Source organism: Anser brachyrhynchus, assembly GCF_964034855.1.
Source record: "Anser brachyrhynchus genome assembly, chromosome: 1".
Classification (NCBI taxonomy): domain Eukaryota; kingdom Metazoa; phylum Chordata; class Aves; order Anseriformes; family Anatidae; genus Anser; species Anser brachyrhynchus.
Window position 1 is genome coordinate 2,457,205 of NC_137694.1, and position 23,001 is coordinate 2,480,205.

Consider the following 23,001-nt stretch of genomic DNA (forward strand, 5'->3'; position numbering starts at 1 on the left):
ATTTGGGGTCAGACAAGCTGGAAGTTACGTCCCTGATAAATGCCACTTTCCCAAAGATTGACCTGCACTGGGAAGTAGCACGGGCAAGTTTCAACGTTATGCACACTTGGAGTCTTTTGATTCAATGCAGCCCCACTCCAGGAAAGCCTCGCGTAAACGCTGGTTTCTTTTCCAATACTTGATTTCCTTTTACCACCAATTATCAAGACAGAGCTCAAGACAAAAGCTTTTTTTATGTTCAGAACAATTTGAGTCTGGCAAGTAGCTACAGGCTCAATCCATGTTCATGGAAGTCAAGGCAAGGTCTCCAACTGGTTTAGGTGACAACTAGTACAGACGTTACATTAAAAAAATTTCTCTTGTGTAGTTTTACCTGCTTAGAGATTACATAAATCCTGGCAAAAGCAAGCTATAGACCACCACCCTAGATTACATCCCTGAATACAAAACCACAAGATCAGAACATTTTGCTAATTTGTATGCTGGATAACCTAACAGAGCAGTACCATAAGCAACTAAAATGATGTAAAAGGTGGCTAAAAAGAACACAAAACTTGAAAAAAAAACACAGCTGCATTTTCACATCTGCCTGCTGTTCCAAACAAAAAACAAACCACCACACTGGCAAACTTGTGTTTCATCCTACTGTCCTGCAAGAGATGACTTCTTGTCCTGGTTTCAGTTAGGATAGAGTTAATTTTTCTCCCAGTAGCTGGTAGGGTGCTATGTTCTGGATTAGGATGAGAAGAGTGTTGATAACACGCTGATGTTTTAATGGTTGCAGAGCAGTGCTTGCACTAAGCCAAGGACTTTTCAGCTTCTCGCTCTGTCCTGCCAGCGGGCAGGCTGGGGGTGCAGCAGGAGCTGGGAGGGGACAGACCCAGGACAGCTGACCCCAACTGGCCAAAGGGGTATTCCGTCCCATATGGGGTCATGCTAAACAAAATTACTGTGTTTAGTGAAAGAAAAAAGAAAAATCAGCCTGCACTACAATAAACTTTGGGTTAGATAATCTGATAGTCATCTCTGATGTTAAAATCTACTCATCTCTAAAGTACAGTGATATACAGTGACCCTTTAGAAAATCAGGATCAATGAAACAAGCCTGAAAAAAGAGCTCTGATCTGTATGAGCTAAAAATTGTACGTTTATAGAAAATAACTACGGCACCAGAACCATTATGCAGCTTGTTTAAAGGTCACAATCAGTTTATAGCAGAGTTTAATTGCCTTAAAAAGAAGATGTAGTTAAACATTTGCCTATCATAACATCCAATTTGGAAGGTTTTGATTTAGCATTTTACAACACATAACCTAAGTACCAGCAAGATATTTGTTAAAAGTCTGGATAACTTTGGCCAAAGTTAGGAAATATGCTCCCAGTTAAAACTGCATGATTCCCTTAAGAGGGTTCTCAGCAGTATTTTAGTTTTCCAAAAAGCATTGTAAAACAGGGGTGAAAAGATTTATTTATTTATTTAAATTCTAAAGCTCCACAATCTTGGAAGTCTATAAGCAGAGATAAAATGAAAGCCCTCAAGTAGGTGCTCCTTCATGGTGGCAAAGCAGAATAATGTTTGTACAAACCAGGAACCCGAATGCTTTCCATCCGGGACACCAGCCTGTTCCCAGTTCAGATGACAGATGCAAAAACATGAAGAACAAACAACTGAGAAAGGTTAAAATAAAACAATGTGGTAGGTCACAATTTGAAGGGAAAAAAAAGCCAAGTCATACACAAACACGGTATGACAAATGGGAAAAAGCTGAACCCTCTGAATAAAACAGCAAACAAATAGCAGCAGCCTGGAAGGTTTCAGCTGCCTCGCTGGATGAATAAAGACAATGCTGACATTTAAAAGGGAGAGAATTGATCTACTGCTTTTACAAGGAACTTGCTTTTGAAAAGGTACAGGAAAGGAAAATGACTAAAAAACAGTTGAAACGTGTATAGCCAGATCTAAACAAGCAGTTCACTGAATTCAATTACACCTGACTTGCAGGAGATAAGGATCTAACCTGGGAAGTTTGCCGCAGTCTTTAGGAAACAGCAAGGTACTCACGGCTCTAGCTGCTGAATTTTGCACTGGGCAAAAAGGTAAAGTACCCAAGAGTGATGGTCTTTGTTCAAAGAATTTAACAGGACAAACTGAGAAGCACGTGGAGAAATGATCCTCCAACTTCCTAACACTAAGCGTGCATGTCTAAAGGAACTGACTTACGTGTCCCAAGGAATGTTGCAGTGGTTCTGCTGCTGTTTCTTAAGTAGGTTGGAGCAACTGCTAGCAGCTGGAGACAGGTCCATGGAGGAGGCACTCCACTGCAAAGTGGGGACTGCTCTGAGGATCTATGGCATGGGGGCAACCCACACCAAAGCAGGCGTCCTCAGGAAAACCAGAGCAGTGCAAAACCTGAAGAACCCAAGTGCTGCAGAGGAAACCAGTAAGAAGCAGAGCAGCAGAAAGAGAAAACCTACAAGGGAAAAAGTGCAGAGAGAAACCCTTACGGATGACACCAGACTTCTGTGCCACCCATCGCCTCACTGGAGGAACTGGGACAGACTGAGCATACGCCACAGAGAAAATAAGTTGAGAGAATGGAAGGGAGTAAAGGTGCTTGACTTAAGTTGTACCTCGAGAAGAGTGGAAAAAAATATATCTAAAAGTGTTTTTTTTTTATTGTCCCCTCTTTCTCTGCCCCCACCTCAAATATCCAAATCATGATCAAGTGATCATGGGTGTGTGTTAACTGGCAATAAACTAAGAATTCCCCAAGTTGAGATTGTTTTGCCTGCAAAACTCCTGTTTTCCAGGGATGATGGAGGAAAAGTGCTGACATCCAGAAAGCAGGAGCTTGTTGAGTATTTTGTACCTACAGAGTTGGAAACACATAATGAGTAACTGATTAAGCCTGCTCTAAAATTGCATTTATATTTTTTAATTAGAAGCTTGACGTAAGCCTTATCAAGTAAACCTGAATTTCAGCCGTAAACTTGTTCCGTATTTTGGTAGCAAGGTGAATTAGGATGAAGCTAATAAGTCACTGTCCTTAAGGATGACACATCCAAATAATGGAACACATGGAAAACCTGCACCCAAAAGCTGCATTTAAGAAATCCAAGGATTGGCAATTGTTCGCTATCAAGTTGCCACAGGTCAGTGGGCAGCAGAAAGTGTGGTATCAGGACAAGGCAGCATCATCCAGCTAAGATGACCCTGGAATTACAGGAACACCCAGACGGTCCCAAAGCAGGGAGCCTTTAGATTAAAAAAAGAAAAGCATGGGAAACGTGAAAAGCACAGATCAGAGAGCTGCTCCCGACTGTCACTGCCTCTCTTTCCCCTTAAAAACAGGAAAAGGGGAAAAGGCACACAGGATGTGAAGACTAATGAACAGCTGTAAAATACTCATGATGAACAGTACCGACTGTTGATTAACACACTGGATATTAAGATGATGGAAGAAACTGCTAGCAATTTTACTCACCTTTAAGCAGTCTCGGAAGAATTAACAAGCTAAAAGCATGTGAAGAGTTGTAAGAGATGGAGAAATAAGAAAGTAACCCCTTCAGCAGTATTTTGGAAATGGCTGAGGTCAATTCCCTTCTTGAGATGGAGGGATTTGCTGAACACTGATGAAGAAAGGAGGAGAAGACTGATGGCTTCTGAGCTACACACGAAATACAACGCTCAGGTTGCAAGAAAGGAGCTAGTCCTAAGTCACTGTAAGCTCCTTTGGTGGGGGAGGGACAGGAAAAATATAGACATAAGCGGGGTAAGAGGACTACTTTTTGTTTACGGGGTTTGTTTTCTCTGAAATGTAGCACCTTTTATTAAAATTCCACCTGTACATTCATCTAACATGACTGAAATGCAATCACCTCCACAAGAAGAGGCAGCAAGCAGCCAGCACGCAACACAACGCCAAACAGTAAGAAAGTGTACATGATGGCAGAGGAATAACACTTATTTAATGCCTTAGCAGAGTAGAAGTGTATTCAACAGAATCAAGTTCCAACAAGCTGAAGTACACAATCCTGCATTCTAAACCAACCATCCCATCTAGTCTTACTTCCTTTAAAGAACAAAAAGTCTATATTATCTGATACAAGTTGGGAGGAGGTCAATTATATGGCAAAGCCATTTCCCTGTGACTCTAATATTGACTTAATTATATGTTTTAAAATTTACCTTTCTATCTTTTGCTCGTAAGACTACTGCTCCTATGAAAGCATTAAAGCAAACCTGTTACAAACATGTTAATACAAAGTGCAATCATCCTTTACTTTTCTTAAATGTTTATGCAAACAGTGGTGACCCAACCTAACTTACTACTTTCCTTTACAAACTTAAAATATTTATAGAATTACATCCCTCACTTGCTGTCCTTTAGTCCACCTACATAAATTTAATTCTTTCAATTTTTCCCCAGTCCTGTCACCCATCAATCATTCTACTTCCTCCTCTACTTGCTGTAATTCATCAATGTCTTTCTAGTAATAAAGTGCTGAAACCAAAGGCAGTGCTCAAGGAACACGCTGGCTAAAAACCACGAGAGGATTATCCAACTGCTCAACTGACAACTCGCTGGAGATGAGGTACGTATCGCCGGGGTGCCTGCGATAGCTGCGTGCCTCGAATCCTCAGCAGCTCCTGAGCACTCAGCTGAAATTAGCAAATCAAAGATTTGATAGCATCTACAAGAGGCTCGCACAACTCAGCTCTATACCTCATTGGCACAGGACACTGCCGAGGCCAAAAACTTAAACTGGTTCAAAAAAAAACAACAGAAATTCAAGGCAGAGATCTGCCGAGTGCTACTCAACACAAAAGACAGCAGCTTTTCAATGGCCGGCTGCCTACTGCCAACTGCTTTGGAAAAGGACTGCTATCACTTTACCGTGTCCTCCCTCTCCCGCTCAGCACACCCTCCATCAGACCCACTACTGGCCTCCTAAGCTCACCTCTGGTCCAACCTTGTTCTGCCGTCTGTATTCCCCACTGGAGCACTGGCACGGACTGGAGATAGTATTACAGGTACTGTGAAAGCAGTAAAAATAATCTTAAAAGGCTCTTCCTTCTACTTTTCACTTCCATGTTTTGTCTCTGATTTAATACGTCCTCATTCAGCCTTAATTGCCACTAAGAGAAGTGTGTTTTTTCAGGACCATCCATCCCAAACATCTTCTGCCTATACGAATGATGCCTAGACCAATGGGGGCCTAATGCACTGAAGTAAAACACCAGGACTTTTTTTCTTAATGCAAACCTGCAGTTCCCCAAATTGATCTCTTGCTGTCTTCAAGATGACATTTCCAATCCTTCACACTCCCTGTCCCATCTCTCTGTTGTTAAAGGAATCATTGACTCCTTTCAATTAGCTCTTCACCTACTAATTTACTAACTTTTTTTTATTACAGAATTCATAAAGACATCACAGAAGGTAACATTAAACTGTAGTCTTATACAACCACTGCCTTCTCAAACAGGCACGTTGTCTATAGATCTTCATTTTCTATAGATCTTCATTTACGAGCTGTTCAGCATAAGTTTTCCTCTGGGTCTACAGGAGGATGTTTCATCTTTCATGCCATTTTGAAGGTTACGTGGTAACCAACTTCACCCACCATAAATCAGTTTCCTTCATTGGAAGGTTTCCAGGCTAAATTCACCCCAAGTGTTCCAAATGCTTTACTGAAAACTAAATTTATTGTTCCTCTTCTCCCACCATTCACTGGCTTTAAAGTTGCATTAAAAATGCAAATTTATCTAGATTATATTTTATATTGTTCCATAACCCACTAGGTCTTCCAACAATTTCTGTTGGTGTTTGTTGCAATGTTTCACTATGTGCAGAATTATGTTTGCACAATCCAGAGTTTAAAGAATTAATGGAAAGACCAATGACTACTGGAAAAACATCAGCTATATTCAAAGATAAAGCAATAAGAACATACATGGCTCACAGAATGAACTCCATAAACTATGTCAATAATAAAAATTACCAACAATATCAAAGGCAAAAGAAATATTAACCTGAAGGTATGTAAGATGCCTAGCTTCATGAGTTAAAAAGGCAGCCAGTGTAAACGAGAACACAAAACTCTCCAGCTGTTAAGAGATCACTCCAAAGAAAGGATGCATCATTACATGGCAGGGACAATTGCCTTGAGCAAAGAACTTCTCATCACTGCATCTGTGATCAGGAAAGATTAAGCTTAACGTGCAGAAACGTCCATTCCCAGAAGCACAGACCATCATTTTACAAATACTTCTCCTGTTTCATTAACGGCAGTGTGGCTGAATCTCACCACAAAACGATGCTCGACACCTCTATTCCACCTTCATTACAGTGTGTGTTTTTTATTTAATAAACTTTCATCAGCTTAAATGAATGGTTGTTATTAGTTGAGCTAACAGCCACAGGATAATACTCCAGAGACGTATCGATGCTTGTTGGTGCATTAACTAAGAGCGGAGGGGCTGAGGTCAAGCACGTGTCAATGCAAATGAAGCACTATTAGGCACTAACAGTTTAATGCAACAGACTGCCTCGGATAATGGAAATTATAGGATGAAAAGAATGAGATAAAGTTATTGATAAGCGTAGTAAGTGAAAAATGATAAGGTGTTTCAAAGGGAAAGAAAACTTCCATTTTATAATGTCTTCAACCGTAGCCTAGCAAAGTGCACTTTTTTTTTTCCAAATTATAAGCAAAGAAAAAATAGAGGTGAAAAATGTGCTAGCAATAAATAGCACCAATGCTTCTCATATAAGGAACTTACAAGTACTCTTCCAAACTTAATTACTTAAGCTTTACAATGCTCCTTCGGGGCAAACAACTAATGCTAATAAACTGTCATCTGAGTAAAGGTACAGCATTTGAAATGAATCAGCAGGAAGGAGAGAAAAAAGCTCACTGCTTCCACGTTTATGCGTGAATCACTAGAACATATCCCGTCCATACAGCAGCTTAAGAAAAACAAAGCTGCTTTCTTTCTCTTCTGTACCTCAACCATACAGTTAGCAGAAATCATTAGGTTTGCCAATCATTAAAAACTAGTACAAATTAGTTCCTTTAAGCATAAATGCTTACAAACATCAAATCTAAAATCAGATACAACCCTTGAGGTGCCATCTTCTCAATTCTGTTTTCTGAAAGGCTTCTTTGCAATCAATCGAGTCTACAACAAGACGACACAATGTTAGCTGTGGAAAGACTTCAAGGCAAGAAGTAATGAAAAATATTGCTATGTTTGCAATTCAACAGAAAGAATTTGAAGCAGGGCCAAAATTTAAGTTTTGTAATAAAAAAATTCTATAGAATCCCAAAGACTCTTATATTTTGTAATTAGTGACTTCAGTGGAAACAAAACTCTTCCACAGCAGTGCTTGGATCCCAGCACTGCAATAAGAAATGCAGAAACAAAATGAAAGACTGCTTTTACTGATTTTTCATTGTTCCAGCTGAAAGAAAGGCAGACAGTAAATAAAATGCATACCAAGAACTCAGTTGCATGTTTTCAATGTCATTATTCCAAACTACTTACAGCCTCAGAAGAGAGCTCGCTACACCGTACTTGTAATTGAAAGCCTCTCCTCAGCCCACGCTACGGAGAGCCACAGGCAGCAGCCACATTCAAATAACAAAAAACAAATTTTCCTCACCAGGGTTACGAACACCCAACGTTTTCTGGGAATACGTCAATCACTCCAAATGCCATTGTAGAGGACTAACGCGAACAGTAGAGGCAACTGTTATCAAGGACACATCCACTACGAGATGGGCAAGAAAAGGCCAAATATGCGCTTGTGTACATGCACACCCCAACATCCCTTCTTCGCCCCTGAGATGTTCAAGGTTTTAAGCTCCTTGTTTGACTCCCCTTTCCATAGCAAGCTGAATTCCTTGTCCTCATTCACTGTTCTCCAAGTATCCATTTCCTTTTCCTACACCACCTCGCCCTTCCAACTGCCTCAGTAGCTTTATGATCATTTTTGCACAGCATTTCTTTGTATTAAAATCTCTTCTCGTTCTGACCTTGCTCTCACACACTAGATTGACCCAGTTGTGTTGTAAAGCCCTGCAGTCAGAAAGAGAAAATAACCAATTCTGTGTAAAATGCTTTGGTATGCAGACATCGGGGCTGGTCAGCATCACTAGTTTAGACTGGAATAACCCCTATATAAGGGTTAGATTTGACTGGAATAACCCTTATATAAGGGTTAGATGTCACAACAAATAAACTCAAGAAAAAATTACATATATTAACCCTATAGATCTTAACAAAGCAGCCTACAGAGCTGTGCACGACACACGATAAGGATGCAAGTGGCGAACTCTGCACGCTCTACACATGCTCCATGAGCACAACTGAAAGCGACCTAATTTACCTGCAGCCCCATCTCCTCTCCTGTACAGCTGGAGTGAAGTTAATTGAACGCAGCAACAATAATGGCCACTCGCTCCACTCTGGAAACTGAGCAAACTGGCAACAATGCAAATTTGCAGTAAGAATGCGGCCAGCTCTGAGCAAAGCCTGATGCTATTACTACAGAAAGTAGAACAGGAGACCTACTACTCTTTCGCTCGCAGAAGGAAGCTGAAATAGAAGTCTGTTAACAGGGAAAAAAGAAAGAAAAGGAGTCGCTGGAGTGTTCTCTGGCCTACTTCTTGAGAAGCAAATTACTCTCTAACTTTTTATTACTTTGGACAAAAATGCCTCGACTAAAGGAAAAGGATGTGCTCATGAGTAAAACATGCGCATCAGCTCCTAGCTCTGCAACATAACTAAGTGGGATATTAAACTGAAATGAACACTAGTCAGCGGGCTTCATATTTGCTTCCTTTCACATGATGCTCTTCTTTGCTTTGTCATGCTCTGAATAAAAAAATAAGAACTTTCAACTGGGTATGGCAGTAATCCTCACTCTTATCCTATGGATATATTTCTGCAGCTTCACCGTGTTTTACCTAATACAATCCCACCCTCGAAGGAACTGTGCTCTTACGATAAGAAATCAAGTTCAGAGCAAACGTTTCATGGTCTAACAGACTTCAGTTTTTTTTAAAAAAAACTCTATATACTTTGACAAAGCGATATTAGCTCATTAAAATTGCAAAGCTAGACACTTAAAAGCCAGGAAATGCAAAGAAAGTAGCCCAAGCAATTTTCATTTAATTGTATTATGATATGACCTTTAATTACTTGATTCAACAACACTTCTTCCTTCAAATGTTTTTAGCTTTTCATCTCTTAGATTATTTAAACAAATGGAAAATATTAATTCCTCCCGATGGATGCCACATGGGTCAACAGCAGAGCCAGAACTATTAGATCAACACCACAGACCTATCAGCTACCTGAGTTAATTACGAAGCTCCTCGTGAGAGCACGTTGCCCTTCAATGCAGAACCTAGTGGTGAGGGAAACTGGACCCAGAACTGCTTCACCAAGCAAGAACCCTTCTGGCTGTGCCCCCTGTCCATCCTGCTGTGCCTTCTGCCTCCTGTTTTGGCTTGGCTATAGAGTTGTGTAGACTGTGCAGATCATCTTGTCCAGCCTCAGAGCAGAGTAATTCAGATTCCTGCCTTCCAGCAACCAAGCTCATGCTTCCAGGCCGAGTGCCAAGCTATAACCCAGCCCCAACTTGCCTCTACCACCAGCTCTGCTCTTCTTCTTCAAGACTGCACGCCACCTTCTTATGAAGCTCTTGTTGTGTCAGAATTTTTCTCAGCATCTGATCGTGTTTTGTTTAACAGAAAATGCACGCACATCTGTGCACGTGCACTCAATTGCCCCGTTAAAGTGGATTTCACTTCTAGCAATGATGTGTGTCACGAAACAGTCACTAGGGTAGTGCAAATGAACTTCTAATATCATCGTATATTCACATTCTGTGTTCTCTCATCTTTATAGTACGTACTCCTGTGCATAGGGCCAGTAGGGTTTGCTGTTCTGTAATTGCAGATTACACATCTTTGCACTACCCTAGACGGATACAGAATGAGAAACAAAAAAACAGCCACTTAAAAATTTTAACTTCATACAAATGTAAGCTGTCACAAAACACCTTTGCATTTTGTTCACGCTACTGGGAAAAGCTGCCATTCTTACATTAATAATTCTTCCCGGCACTGCTCAGTCATTGCACATTAGAACCAGCAGCTGGAGAGTTTTGAGTGATAATGAAACCTGTAACAAGCCATCTTCAGCCGTCTTTTCCAAACAATAAGGGAATTAAAATTTCAATTTAAATGCAGAGGTTTGAAACACGCTTCAGTGGCAAAATTACTTCAATTAATGTGAGTGGAATACAAAGAACAGACTGCAGAAATGCGATGCAGCAACCAGAAATTATGCTATTAGTGTGCTTGCATCAACCCGGCACAACGGCTGCAAAGGTCTAATTTAGACTGTACATATCACAAGGCTACAGGCAACAATATTAATCAGTGCTCCAATTTCAATGTGAGGGATACAAGCTCATTGTCAGATCACTTTGGGCTTTTTATAAGCCAGGAGCATCTGTATACCTTGAGGAGCGAAACAAAAGGACAAAGATCTATAAACACCGCATACCCGACAGTTTATTATTTTACAGAATATTCCTATCATAAAAAAGAAGAAAGGAGTTATGCTGCAGCCAGTGAGCGATTACAGCACCACAGTCTTGCAGAGGTGCTGTTAGCAGGAGATGGCAAAAACCAATGAGCCCACAGCAATTTCTGTACGTGAAAAGGCTCCGAAGGCAGGTAGATTACTATTGCTTTATTACAGGTGCACTTGCCTTCAAATGAAAATTGCAAGGGTAAATGAACAGTTGAAAGAGTGTGTTCAATCTCCACTTCAGTTTTCTCTGCATTCCTTGACTTAAAAAATATCTAAACAGCAGCTTTTTGCATCACTATAATTTGATTTCTTAGAACAGATACCCCATTGTGGAGAAAAAAGTGTGGCACGCTACAGAAGTTTGTACTTAGGGAGGCCTAATATTGGCTGTATATCATGGCCTTGGGCAAGCTTACCTACACACAGCATTTATGTGTATGGATGTACATGTGTATATATGTATATAACCAGCAAAAAAATTGCACACAATATATTGCAAACTGATAACCTATCATAAATGTACGTTTCAAAACATTTCTAAAATATAATATGTAAGAGATTAAGTATATTCCTAAATCATGTTATTTCTCTTTTTACACTTCCTATCTTATATTCCAGGTAGAAATTTAATTATTTTTCTGGAACTTACCTCTGAAAACAGTTTTTACATAAAAAATCACAACACGCAACCTGTCTTTTTATGCTGATTAAAGTCAACTCCATCAGTAAAAAGAGAAAAAAAACGGATAACACACTAACATTGCAATCAATACCAATGTTAACATGGAGTACTATTTTTCCCCCTAAACTGAACACCCTTAACTCACTTCTCCTTCATCTCATAATTAAAACTATCAGACTAACACCTCACTCTAATCTCCTGCCCCAGAAACCTGATGAAACTTTTGGCAGAACCTGACTGCACCCAGATATGCTGCCTCAGTCCTTCCATCGCTGATCCACTTTGAGGAATTTAATGCATTTTATGGCACACTTTGTAAAGTATCATAAAATTCCACTTGATATTATAGAACAGAAATGGATATGTTGCCCATTCCAGATGACTTACAGAACATATGAAAGATATATGACAGCAGTTCGTATTTGAAGGAAAGTGAGAATCTAAGGAGAATAAGATTGAGCGTGTCCCTGGAAGATGGTTTTGAAAAGGACAAAAGGGAAGACTGTGACCACAGTACAGAAAGATGATTGCACCAGATGCGTCATGAAAACAGGACGTGTGCAACAGAAAAGGACAGGAAGGTGAAGATCAGTGAAGTCAGCGAAAGTAAAGTGAAATCAGGCCAGAAAATATGACAGCAACAACAAAAATCCAGATAGGCTTACACATGCCATCAGAGGAAGGGACAAGGAGACTGACATCCAGCTGCTGAATACACTTCAGAAGGAACAGAATAAGTTTGAGAAAGTCGTATTTAAAGTAAAATGAGAGAAAATGGAAAGAAGGAAATTAAAGTTCTGTTTCAGGCTCTAGGAATAAGAGTGAAGAAAAAGTGAAGAGGCACAGCTAAGATTGAAGTTGTGAGAAATACAAACAACAGTAAATTGACTAAGACAATAAAAAAAGAAGGTGATGAGGGGACTTTTTTTAAAAGCATTCTCTTAAAAAAAAGGAAAATGAACAGACATCCCTTTTGCCCTCACTTCTGAATCACAGAATAGTTGAGGCTGGCAAGGGCCTCCACTCATCTAATCCAAGTCCACTCCTCATGCAGGGTCAGCTACAGCAGGGTGCCCAGGACTGTGTCCATTTTGGTCTCAAGAATTTTCCATGGATGGAGACTCCACAACCTCTCCATGCAGCCTGTTCCACTGCTCAACCATCTTTGCAAGTTAAAAAAAGATGTTTTCTTATGTTCAGACAGAATTTCCTGTATTTCAGCTTGTGCCCATTGCCTCCTATCCCATCACCGGGTAACACCAAGAAGAGTCTGGCTCTGTTTCCTCTGCGCCCCCCCCCATCAGATATTTATAAACATTGATAAGATCTTCCTGAGGTTTCTCTTCTCCAGGCTAAGCAGTCTCTGCACTCTCAGCCTCTACTCGGAGGAGAGATGCTCCTGCCCCTTAACCATCTTTATGGCCCTTCGCGGGACTTGCTCCAGTAAGTCGTTCTCTCCCCTATAGTGGGGAGCCAGAACTGGACACAGTACCCCACATGTCAGGGCTGAGCATCACTCCCCTTGTAAAATTTTTAGTTACTGGTAGAAGACAGTTTCAGGAAAGGAAGGACTGGAGCCTGGTTAAGAAACATGTTTGTTAAGCTTAGGAACAAGAGTAAGACAGACATTTATCATTGCAGAAGTTCAGGAAACTTCTGCCTCCAGCATAAGACTGGAATTGAAAGGTATGCTTGTAAAAGAGATGGAAATGAAGGGAAAAATACTTGAAGGAAGGGAAAAAAACAAGTGAAGACAAGCTGAATGAGGAATAAGGATCAAAAGTACTGGTAAAAGACCTAGAGGAAGACAGTAAGAGGTAACAACACCTCAATGGTGAAAGACAGTCTGAGTAATGACCAAAGCTGTGAGTGTATTCTGGGAGATGTACTCCCAGAAACAGGAGGGAAACAGGACAGCTCTTCCATACCAAAAATGGTTCTGAAAAAACTGATAAGATATAAAGAAAGGAGATGATAAAGGCAGACAGTTGGGAAATTCACTTTCAAAGAAAGGACAGCCAGTGGCAATCATAGCATACAGATCAGTTCAGGAGACCTAAGAACATTTAGAAAGCTACAGTAAAGAGCTGAGAGAAAAAGCTTACAGAGAAACACCAGGTTCCAAAAGCAGTAGGAAATCCTGTGTGCAGATCAAATGGGTAAAGAAACAGCTGGTTATAGAAAGCATCAGTATCAAGAGAAGTCAACAGGTACAGACAGCTCTGAAAGCACGAAAAGAGGAGATAATCGAACACGATCAGGGACTGTGACTTGACGTCCAGTCAAGGAGGATGAAAACAAAACAGAAGTTTCAGTATAAGAAAACAGCAAGTGACAAAACAAGGAACTCAGCAGGGAGAAATAACAAATAATAAAGAACACACAGATGGCAGATCTGCCTGTAGATGATCTGACGGCTGACCAGTTATGTTTCTTGTGGGTACTTTCCCAGGATAAGGTACTGCATCTTACCAGCATGTCTGTTGCGTTGAGGTAGTGCTTGCTGGCCATGCACTGTTCCAGCTTCTGGGGCACTTGCTTGATGTTCTCAATCTCATCCAGCAAATTCAGGACATGTTTGTGTTCGATCCCTTCAATCCACAACTTGCGCAACTCATCCCTCTTGCAGTGCAGCAGCATCTTGCACGATAACAGATTCTCCTTCACCTACAAGCAGCATGTCAAAAGATTAATTAAGTCTACCCCTGTAACTTGCGCTTCTAACACTAATCAGCCCTTTCTCACATTTACTCTATTAGGAACTCCAAAAATACCATAAAACAATAACAAAAAACAAGTTCTTTAAAATTACTGGCTATTCCTTTAGCTACAAGAAACAGGAACTGTTTTCAAAGTTAAATGTTTTTAGTACAAGTTCCCTATCACTAGTGAAAATTTAAAGGAAGTTTGATAACGTGAAAAAACACAGGATCCTATTAACCGTGACCAAAGACTGATTTGTGGGTTTTCCAAAAATCAATTCAGTATTTTGGCATACAGCAAGACTTCAATTCGCAGTGAAAGCAAATAAGCCACTAATAATTTTTCTGCTGTAAACATTTTCCATCTGTCTAGTGAATCTTCTGGCATGTCTTCTCCTTTCTCCGAGTCGCACGTCCGTTTCTCGAAGCCTGATTATCCAACCGTACAACCACTTCTCTAATACTTTCAGCATTATCAAGTTTGGTTTTACAAAATAGTTTCAGTGGAACAAATAGCTGTAAGGATGTAGTTCAGCTCAGCATTTCTACTACGTAACAACGAAAAGCACCTTGCTGTTTGCCATCCAGTTTGCTTTGGAGCCTCATGCCATCACCTGTCAGCTGCTTCTCTAAGTGGCAAAGTCCCTTACTACTCTCCCATTAGCATGCCTAATAAAAAGCATCAGGAGTTTTTCTTATCCCCTCTCCCCAGTCATACCCGCTGCCTACATCCTGTTTTCAGGTTCTCCCAATATCCCCCGATAAGGTCAGCATAACCTAACTTCGCCTGCATAATGCAAATCAATAATCACATATTAAAATGTGGAAGCAATTAACAACACAGCTTCGCACATAGCTTTCACACTCTTCTTGTTTTTGTGAGAAGTTATGAATACTCAGGGTCCAACCTTTTCTCAGGCTGAACTCTCACTGAATTACACATGAAGAGAGACTACGAGAAGTAGGCCTTTCAATTTATTTTTAAAAAATTTCAGCCTTCAAAGCGCTCCAGGCGTCCTGCTTCAGCTGCATGTTCATCCTTGTCCATCTCAAGGCAGTTAGCACTTAGATGAGCGCATCCCAAACACGTAGAGCAAAATACAAACATCTGGTAATTAGCTACACAGGACAGCCTCCGTCTGGAGTTAGAGAAGACTAAGATCTCAGTACAATAACATTATTCTTTTCAGGAAGACATTTCGGAGTGTAACACAAAAACTCTCAGCCAACAAAAAAGCAAATGTAAGGTGTCCCAACTCGCTGCAAAAGCATAGGCAAACTAAAATGCATAGAGAGTTCATTTCAGGCATAATCCCTCCCTGTTCAATACCTTTATTTAAAATGTTTCACCGGCCTAGCACACCATCATCAGTGGACTGCTGCTACACAGAGCAAAACTGGGTCAGGAAAACAATTGCAGGGCTAGAAGGAATCTCACAAGACATTGCTACTCCTGTCCTTGCAAGAAAGATGACGAACTCTATCTACGTTTGAGAGAAGGGGAAGGAACAAACTAGTCTTTAAGAACCAAACTCCTTCTGGCAGACCCGATTGTTTTCTGCTTTATAACTCAGTTTTACAACGGTAACACTTCAAAAGCTAGATTCAAATCCAAGACAAAAAGCAAGCCTTTCCCAACAGGTACCCATAAAAGAATTAACTACAGAAGGTAGATATGTAGCAGGATCTGGACTATCTGCCATTTCCACAGGTCCTAATGCGAGTAAACGCCTGCGCAATCACCCACCTCCCACAAAAGGGGAAGATCAAAAGACTGATAGTGTAACACAGATTGATGACAAACCAGATCTGGGGCCTCCCATGAGATTAGGTCAAAGCTACTTCAATACCTGTTGACCAAAACTAATAAGGAAACTTAAATATCAAAAGGTTCTTCACCTTTACAGTCATTCTTCTACGCTGGACCAAAAGGTCACCCCCCTATATGTTTGTTTTGACCTCTGCAAAGCTTAGCGTACTGTGTGAAAACAGGCCACCAGCTATAGTTTGTTTCAAATTTAGCGCAATTGATCTGTGCTTTCAAAGTGCTGAGCTTTGTACATAAATCCTAGGGTGAACTCTTACCCTTGGAAAACATCAGGACGGTGTCATTCTCTTTGAAAATGCTAAATGAATTTTAAAAGCCAGAAGGGTCAGTACGTAGCCCCAGAAGGGTCACAGCCTACTGCTCCTAAAGCAATGCGGTGAAAGGTTTTAAGCTGAGACCTCCCCAGAGTCAGGGGAAAAAAAAAAAAAGAACAATTCTGGTACCTAGTTTGCAAAGTTTAGGTAAAGCAAACCACACAGGAAGTAAAAGGCAGGGCAGGAGACCAAAAAACTAATCTACTGCTACAGTAATCAGAGCTGCAGGGGGAGAGCAGATGGAACAAGTCCACAACAAAGAGTGCCAGAGTTATTTACTGGCACACTACTAAAGTGTGAGCACTCAAAATGCAGAAATACACGGGGGCACAGAGTTCATGTACGTTCACACAACAGAACTGAGTTTGGAAACAGCGCCAAAATTCATATTCTCTGAGCAAGAAGCAAGGTGATGAACCACCCAGGCTATTTAGGAGGTTGTTGGAGGCCAACGTACAAAAAAACATGAACAGATTCGATGGAAAGGTGTTAGCTTAGCAGCCTTTAGACTTCAAAAACCGATAGCAGCTTGCCCAGACAGTAAATGAACAGAGGGCACTGCAAACTTTTGCTCTTCATATCCACCTCCCATTCTGCTCTTTAATTACTTGTGCTCTCAGAGAACAAGAAGAGAACCTATGGAAAACAAACTACTGGTAAGATAGGCTGGGACTATCACTGTATTAGGACCGAATGCTGCGCTCCCAGCCACATCACAATTCATAGGTAGCAGAGCTTTCTCAGTTTAATTTTTAGTTCTGCTCAGGATGACGAGTAGCTGGAAAAAGGGAGAGAAATAAAAGGTTAAAATGTAAGCTCGCACTGCACTAATAATAAAAAAGCAGTACGCAGGAAAAAGAGGAGTTGCACACGTTTGTACAGGTTACCAAGCAGACGAAAACAGAGCAACACACGTAACGTCGGTCCTCACCTGCTTGATCTTGTTGCGTGAGTTGGTGATGCGCTCCGTGATGCTCTGGTACGTGCGGATGGCAGTGGTGAGCTCGGTGTAGTGCTGGACAATGAGCTCGTCCAAGTCCCGGTCGCATTTCTCGTAGGCTTCTTCCAGGCGGCCCTTCTCGGTCTCTCGGTCCTCAACGTCATCACTCGTAGACAGGGTCCTAAGGGCAAAAAGATGACAAAAATAGGGATATTTTGAAATTACCTGTCACTCTTACTAGTCTGACACATCGGCGAGTGAAGCTTATTTCTGGTAAATTCTTCTGGTAAAGAGAACGATGCACTTCAAGGAAAAAGAAGCATTGTGTTTTATTATTTCCCCAATTTTCAGATTCTTGGGAGTTTTTTTTTCTTTTACAGTGCACTACTGGATGGGCACAGTATAACATCTGAAATATACCCCAATTTATTACTTACAGAGCACTACAGAGAAGAAATTCTATTTTTGACTTGGAGACCATCGCAACTATCAGTAAGGAACGCTCCAGCTACTACTTATTTGCCAAAGCCCACCAGGAATACCACAGAACAGACAGAAACCCATCAAAAGCCGACCCACGCCTTCCAACGGCCACTCTGCTTTCACAATTGGCACCACTCCAGGGAAGACGTGCCACGTGCCCTTATTTCCACCACACACACCTCTTGATTTTAATCTGAGGTAACATCATCCAGCAAGAATATTTTGATTTATTTTAAAGCCGTGAACTTCGAGATTCCCATGAAGCTGTTGAAAATTTCAATTCAAATTGAAATTGTGCAATTTGAAAATTGAAAATGTTGAAATCGAACTGGGCATGGGGAGGGCAAGTTTCTTGGTATCACTCCAAATTTCTCAGATTTGCACAAAGATCAGTGCAATTTTCTCTTCCTCACTCCTTTCACCTCACTCGCCCCCACTTGAGACCCCTCCTGCCACCAGATCCAGCAGCCCGCACCTGCAGTAACTCGGTGGCACTACTGGAAAGGGCTAGGAGACAAGAAGGTGTTTTTCTGCTTGCTGCTATTTCGTACATAGCACTAAAAAAGCCAGGTTGTGCAAAAAAGGCATCCTGAGTTTTCCTCTTCCTTTATCCCTGGGACAGGTAGGTACGGTCCACAAAAGCTTTTGTCTTAAATCAGCAATGCAGCAAGAGAAAACTGGATATTTCATAGAGAAAAAGAGAAAAGTCATTTAGGATCAGTTGCAGTAGTTACAACCTGAACTCTGGTATATCGCGGCCTTAAGAACCTGGGTGATGGATTCTGCAGCTCTCTTGAAAACTTCTGAACCACTTTAAAGAACTTGTGAGGTCAAAATAAGGGAAACAAACAAACAAACAAAAAAATACAAACTCTTTTGGCTCGCATGCTTGAACAACGCAAAACAAGCACAACTTTCCAAGAAGTCCTGAACATTGACTTGCTGAAAGTGAGATGCCCTTAAAAAACAAACCCAGCAGAGCATGAAGGCCCAGAGAGCATTATTCCTTTTCAACTACAGAAGTTCAGCCCTCAGCCGAGCAGAGGCACCATCTTCAGATGATACACGTTACACTAAAGAGCATTAAAAGAATAAAACAGTAAAATAGCCACCGTTCCCAATCCCGTGGCCAGTGGGAACAAAGACACATGCCAGGAGAAATAGAGAACTGCTTGATTTTTTTTTTCTTTAGGACTTTTTAAGCAGTTTGAGTGGAGAAGGTCAAATTTGCTTTATGGGGTATCTACAAGTGGCTTCAGTGATGTGTGGGACACATGAAGGGTTAACGTTTGAGAGATTTTTCTGAATTCTCCGATCTCAGAAGTAGTAGGAGCTCAAGCGCAAAAAGCTCTTCCCAAATGAATGCAAACAAGGAACTTCACACCAGCACACAAGAAATGTTCCCTCTCCCTCAAAGGCAGCAGAGACGCAGCCAAAACCTCCAGTTCGCGACCAATTCTTGCCTACAAAGAAAAACAACAGGCTGTGCCACCCACGCGAGGGCTCCATCTTTAAAAAGGGAGAAAAAAAAGGCATTTCACAGGAGATCATCATCCCAGAAAGAGCAGCTAAAAACCTCAAGTGAGCAAGCAAATCTGCACCGCCAGATGGAGCGGGGCACGACAGGACAGGACCACGAGGACGCCTGTCCTGCCCGAGTACTGAGGAGGTCAGAGGAATTTCAGCCACAATGTACAACAAAACCCCAAAAGACGACAACGCACCTGTGTGCTGTGTTTTATTCTACCCAATTCTCACACCTTTTCCCTTTCAGCTGGCAGTGGCAGAAGGGCTGAACAGACACTACAGATACTCTTTGTAGGATTTCAAGTTCCGTGCTTCGTGGTCGCTGTAGAAATGGGAACGCTTTCCAGTGTTACCGCATCAAGATTCTGATCCTTCCGATCCCGGTCGTGCATTAAATCACATTGTCTCAAAAGTCACTCTAATTAGCCCGTACCGTATGCAAAGCGATTTGGGATCGTGCAAAACGGACCTGGAAAGAAAGAACGATGCTGGGGTGGTTGGAAAATCAACCTGGGATTAAGGAAACCGGATTACAGCCTCTGCCCTACCACGGATACCACGGTGCTCAGAGCATCCCCAGCTCCACGCCCAAATGGGAACAGCTGCCCTGCAGCCACCGGGCTGCCCAGGCAGATCCTCGGGGCCTGGTTTCTCCTCCTTACCTGGGGAACGCACAGCACGGGCTCCTCAAACACGTGAGCTGCGGTTACGTGCGCTAAGCACTAGTGAGATGCTCCAAGGCTGCTGGCAGAGGTCATGCAAACACTTCAGACAAAGTAAGGTAAGAGGATGTGGCAGAAAACAATGTTCAGCACACGCAGAATGCAGAATTAAACACACGGTACTTGGGAGCTGCAGAGAAGCTTCTGTTCATCTCTTATAGCATGAACCCAAAGCACGTGAAAGAACGTATCTGGCAGTAAACCTCACTGCATTCAGAGCTTTTGCGGATGAACACCCTTTCTTTGTGAAAAACTGCTGATTTTTGCTAAAAGGCTGTTCTTCAGCATGGTCACCCCAGACACAACGGTATCGCCTTCTTAGGAGCTGATGTATGGTTTGAGTTGGATGCTGAAGGATATCGCCTGTCGCCGTGGTTAATGAAAACATCGATCCTCCCTCACCTGCGCTACGGATCGCCGGAGAATCGTGGATCGCTGCAGACACTGTGCAAGCTGAACCAAATTTGCCTGCATCATCGACTAGCAAAGTTTCTGGTTTTAATTAAACTTCAAAATTCTTGACTCACCAGAGCTACTCAGGCTTTAGTAATCCACCTGCAGCAGCAGTAGTTACAGGAGCTAAAGTCCATTCCACAAGGTTACGGCTACACCGCTGTAATATCCGAGGACATCACAAGTCTTTTTTTTTAAGGCTCCTTTTAATGTTTAATTCCTAACAACTTCCAGGCGTATCCATGCTTTCAAGCAGATTCAGACAGTGCTGCCCACTTGTTTTCATCCTTGCAATTGACTTGAAATTGCTCTTTATAGAATGACTACTTTTTGCTAAAAACACTAGACATCTGCACAGCCAAAACCAAGACATTTCTGAAGCCAGCGAGAAAACGTGAGGTCACAGCTGGACCCTACCTTAGAAACCACAGAACATGTTGAAAAAAGGAGAAGGTGAGTATAAAAAAAAAAGAGCCCATCTGGCTGAGCACAACTCACCTTCTCACACGCAGACTAGGCTCCAAAGACCTCAGCATTTAAGCCACCATACAGCCAGTAGTGGCATGAAAATATCAGTAATCCTTACTAAAACGAAGGGTAATGGGAAGATGGAGATCTCAAAGCCCCATTTTGTCCACCCTGACTTCTGGAATCTCACCAGCACACATTGGGAATCCAGTTGCTAAAGTCTTTTTTGCACTCACAGCTCTCTGAAAACATGAGCACAGCAGCAGCCCAGAAGCCAACGAGATGAGAACACAAAGGACTCGCTCTGCTGCTGCACAAAACCTTACTGTGCCCACAGCCTGCAAGATGTCTGCAGCTCGGGTCTCTTCTCTCTTCAGTTGGCCTTGGAAGCACAACTAAACAGCAGAGGCACCGCCGTCGTTCTCTGCCAAGGTCAAGGCTTCAGTTTGGAAGAGGAAAGGCTGACAGGAGATGCGCATCTGATGCTTGCAGGAATCAGAAAGGAGGTGAATAATGTAAATGCAGAACAACTTTTTACTAAGTCGTGTACTACCGGCTTGGTGAAACTCTCAGGAAATCAGTTTGAAGAGCCATAAAGCAGGCACGCTTACACCACAGGTAGTGAACTCCTGAATCCTGCTGCACGAGTCTCACAGCACCAGCAGGTTTCAAAGGAGGATCTAAGCGTTGCTCACAGACAACAGGGCAAAAAACAGATACTGAAGGAAACTAGCTGGAACGCATCCTCCCACACCCCTAACCCTACATCTGCGGGCACAAGGGAAACAGGAGGGGCACTGGACACCACAGGGTGGCCACGTGGGTGACCCCCATCTCCTCACTAACATCTTGCATTGCCACCACTGGAGACAAACTCGTGGGCCGTAGCAACCCTTCATCTGCCTCAGCAGAGCACTTACTTGTTCTTATCCTCTGGAAGGCTCCCGTAATTTCGACTACCTAAAGCTGGGAGATGTTTTGGAGGTGACATTACCTGGCTCCTACGCACGCACACACCAACGTGCACGCTGGGTGCCAGGGCAGGGCACCCTCCACCTTACCAGGGTATCTCAGCACCCAAATCCGCACGAAGACAACAGCGATCCACTCTTGCCAAGTCCCAGGTTAAACCAAAGTGTTATCACAGAGCAGGAGGGGGAAGAAGGGAAGTGTTACAGATGTTGGTGAAGCCCTGCTTTGTGTGCACGCCCCAGGGATGCACTCACCAAGGATGCGACCCCATTAACAGGCTGTCACACGCTTCTCCAGGCTGTGATCCTAACCTGCGAGGGAGCTGCCTGAGTGGAACTCGATGGAAGATTCAGGCTCCATCAGCTGCCACGTTCCAGGATTTCCAGCTGGCTCCGTCGGACTGCAGCACCTGGGAAACCTGCCCAGAATTAACACCTGTCCTGGGAACCTCCTGTCTCCTTTGATTACCTGCTTTGGGAAAATGTTGTGGAAAGAAGCACCACCAAAAATACCCTACTCATCACTTCGACCAGATAATTTACCTGCATCCGGGGCCCTTTCCTCCTTTCTAGTTTATGAAAGGGACCACTTATTACGCCTGAAGGGATACATAACTCCACACTAAGCAAGTAAATTAAACCCAACAGTTCTCTGCGCTCATGTGAGCTTGCCTTCGATACCTGCAGATGATTTTTTCATAAACAGAATAAAATACAAATCATAACCTAAAGCTAAAAGGAGAAGAGCACCAGAGACTGCTTTTTCATTTACAGTACTGAAAGTCCGTGAAGTTTCAGAAACGTTAAGGTTTGGGTTTTAGGACTTGGTTATTTCCCGTCATTATAAGCATCTGGATTAACGGCTGGGGAACAGAAAAGCAGCACATGTGTGATCCACCCTGTGATCGTGTACTCAAGAACCATCAAAGAGCACGTAGGGAAAAGCGAAGGACACGTTTTTTAGGACACAAACAGCAACATATAAATAAGCTGAAATAAAGCTGGTTTGAGCCACAACGTCAGAAACAAGCGTGCCATAAAACTGAAAATGCTTCCTCTTGTTTTTTTTTTTAAATCGTATTACACTTTTCCCAGGTAACAACTTACTTTTTTGTCCACCGCTGCTGCAAGATACAAATTTCCACAGCACATTTTAAAGGAGCACGACTGCTTTCAACCGCTTACAGCCACCAGCAAGACCTTTCTGCTCACGTTCTTCTCAAGTCACTACATCAATCTGCTGAGCCTTCGTTTCACCTACTTCAACCAGAACTACCTCGCACCCCCTTCTCTCTACTC

The 23,001-nt window shown here is 42.2% G+C and overlaps 1 protein-coding gene across 8 annotated transcripts in view; it reads right to left on the reverse strand.

Moving 5' to 3' along the window:
- The window catches only part of EXOC4 (exocyst complex component 4), a 380,649-nt gene that overhangs the window by 344,672 nt on the left and 12,976 nt on the right, over positions 1–23,001 (reverse strand). For 7 of the 8 annotated variants that reach the window (XM_080577978.1, XM_080577977.1, XM_080577984.1 and 4 more), the window contains exons 2-3: positions 17,070–17,259; positions 13,767–13,961 (exon numbers count right to left, since the gene is read on the reverse strand). In XM_080577978.1, coding sequence (XP_080434104.1) covers positions 13,767–13,961; positions 17,070–17,259 — 385 coding nt within the window. Of the gene's footprint in view, positions 1–13,766; positions 13,962–17,069; positions 17,260–22,014; positions 22,164–23,001 lie in introns of those variants that run through there. The other variant, XM_080577979.1, reaches the window with a different exon arrangement.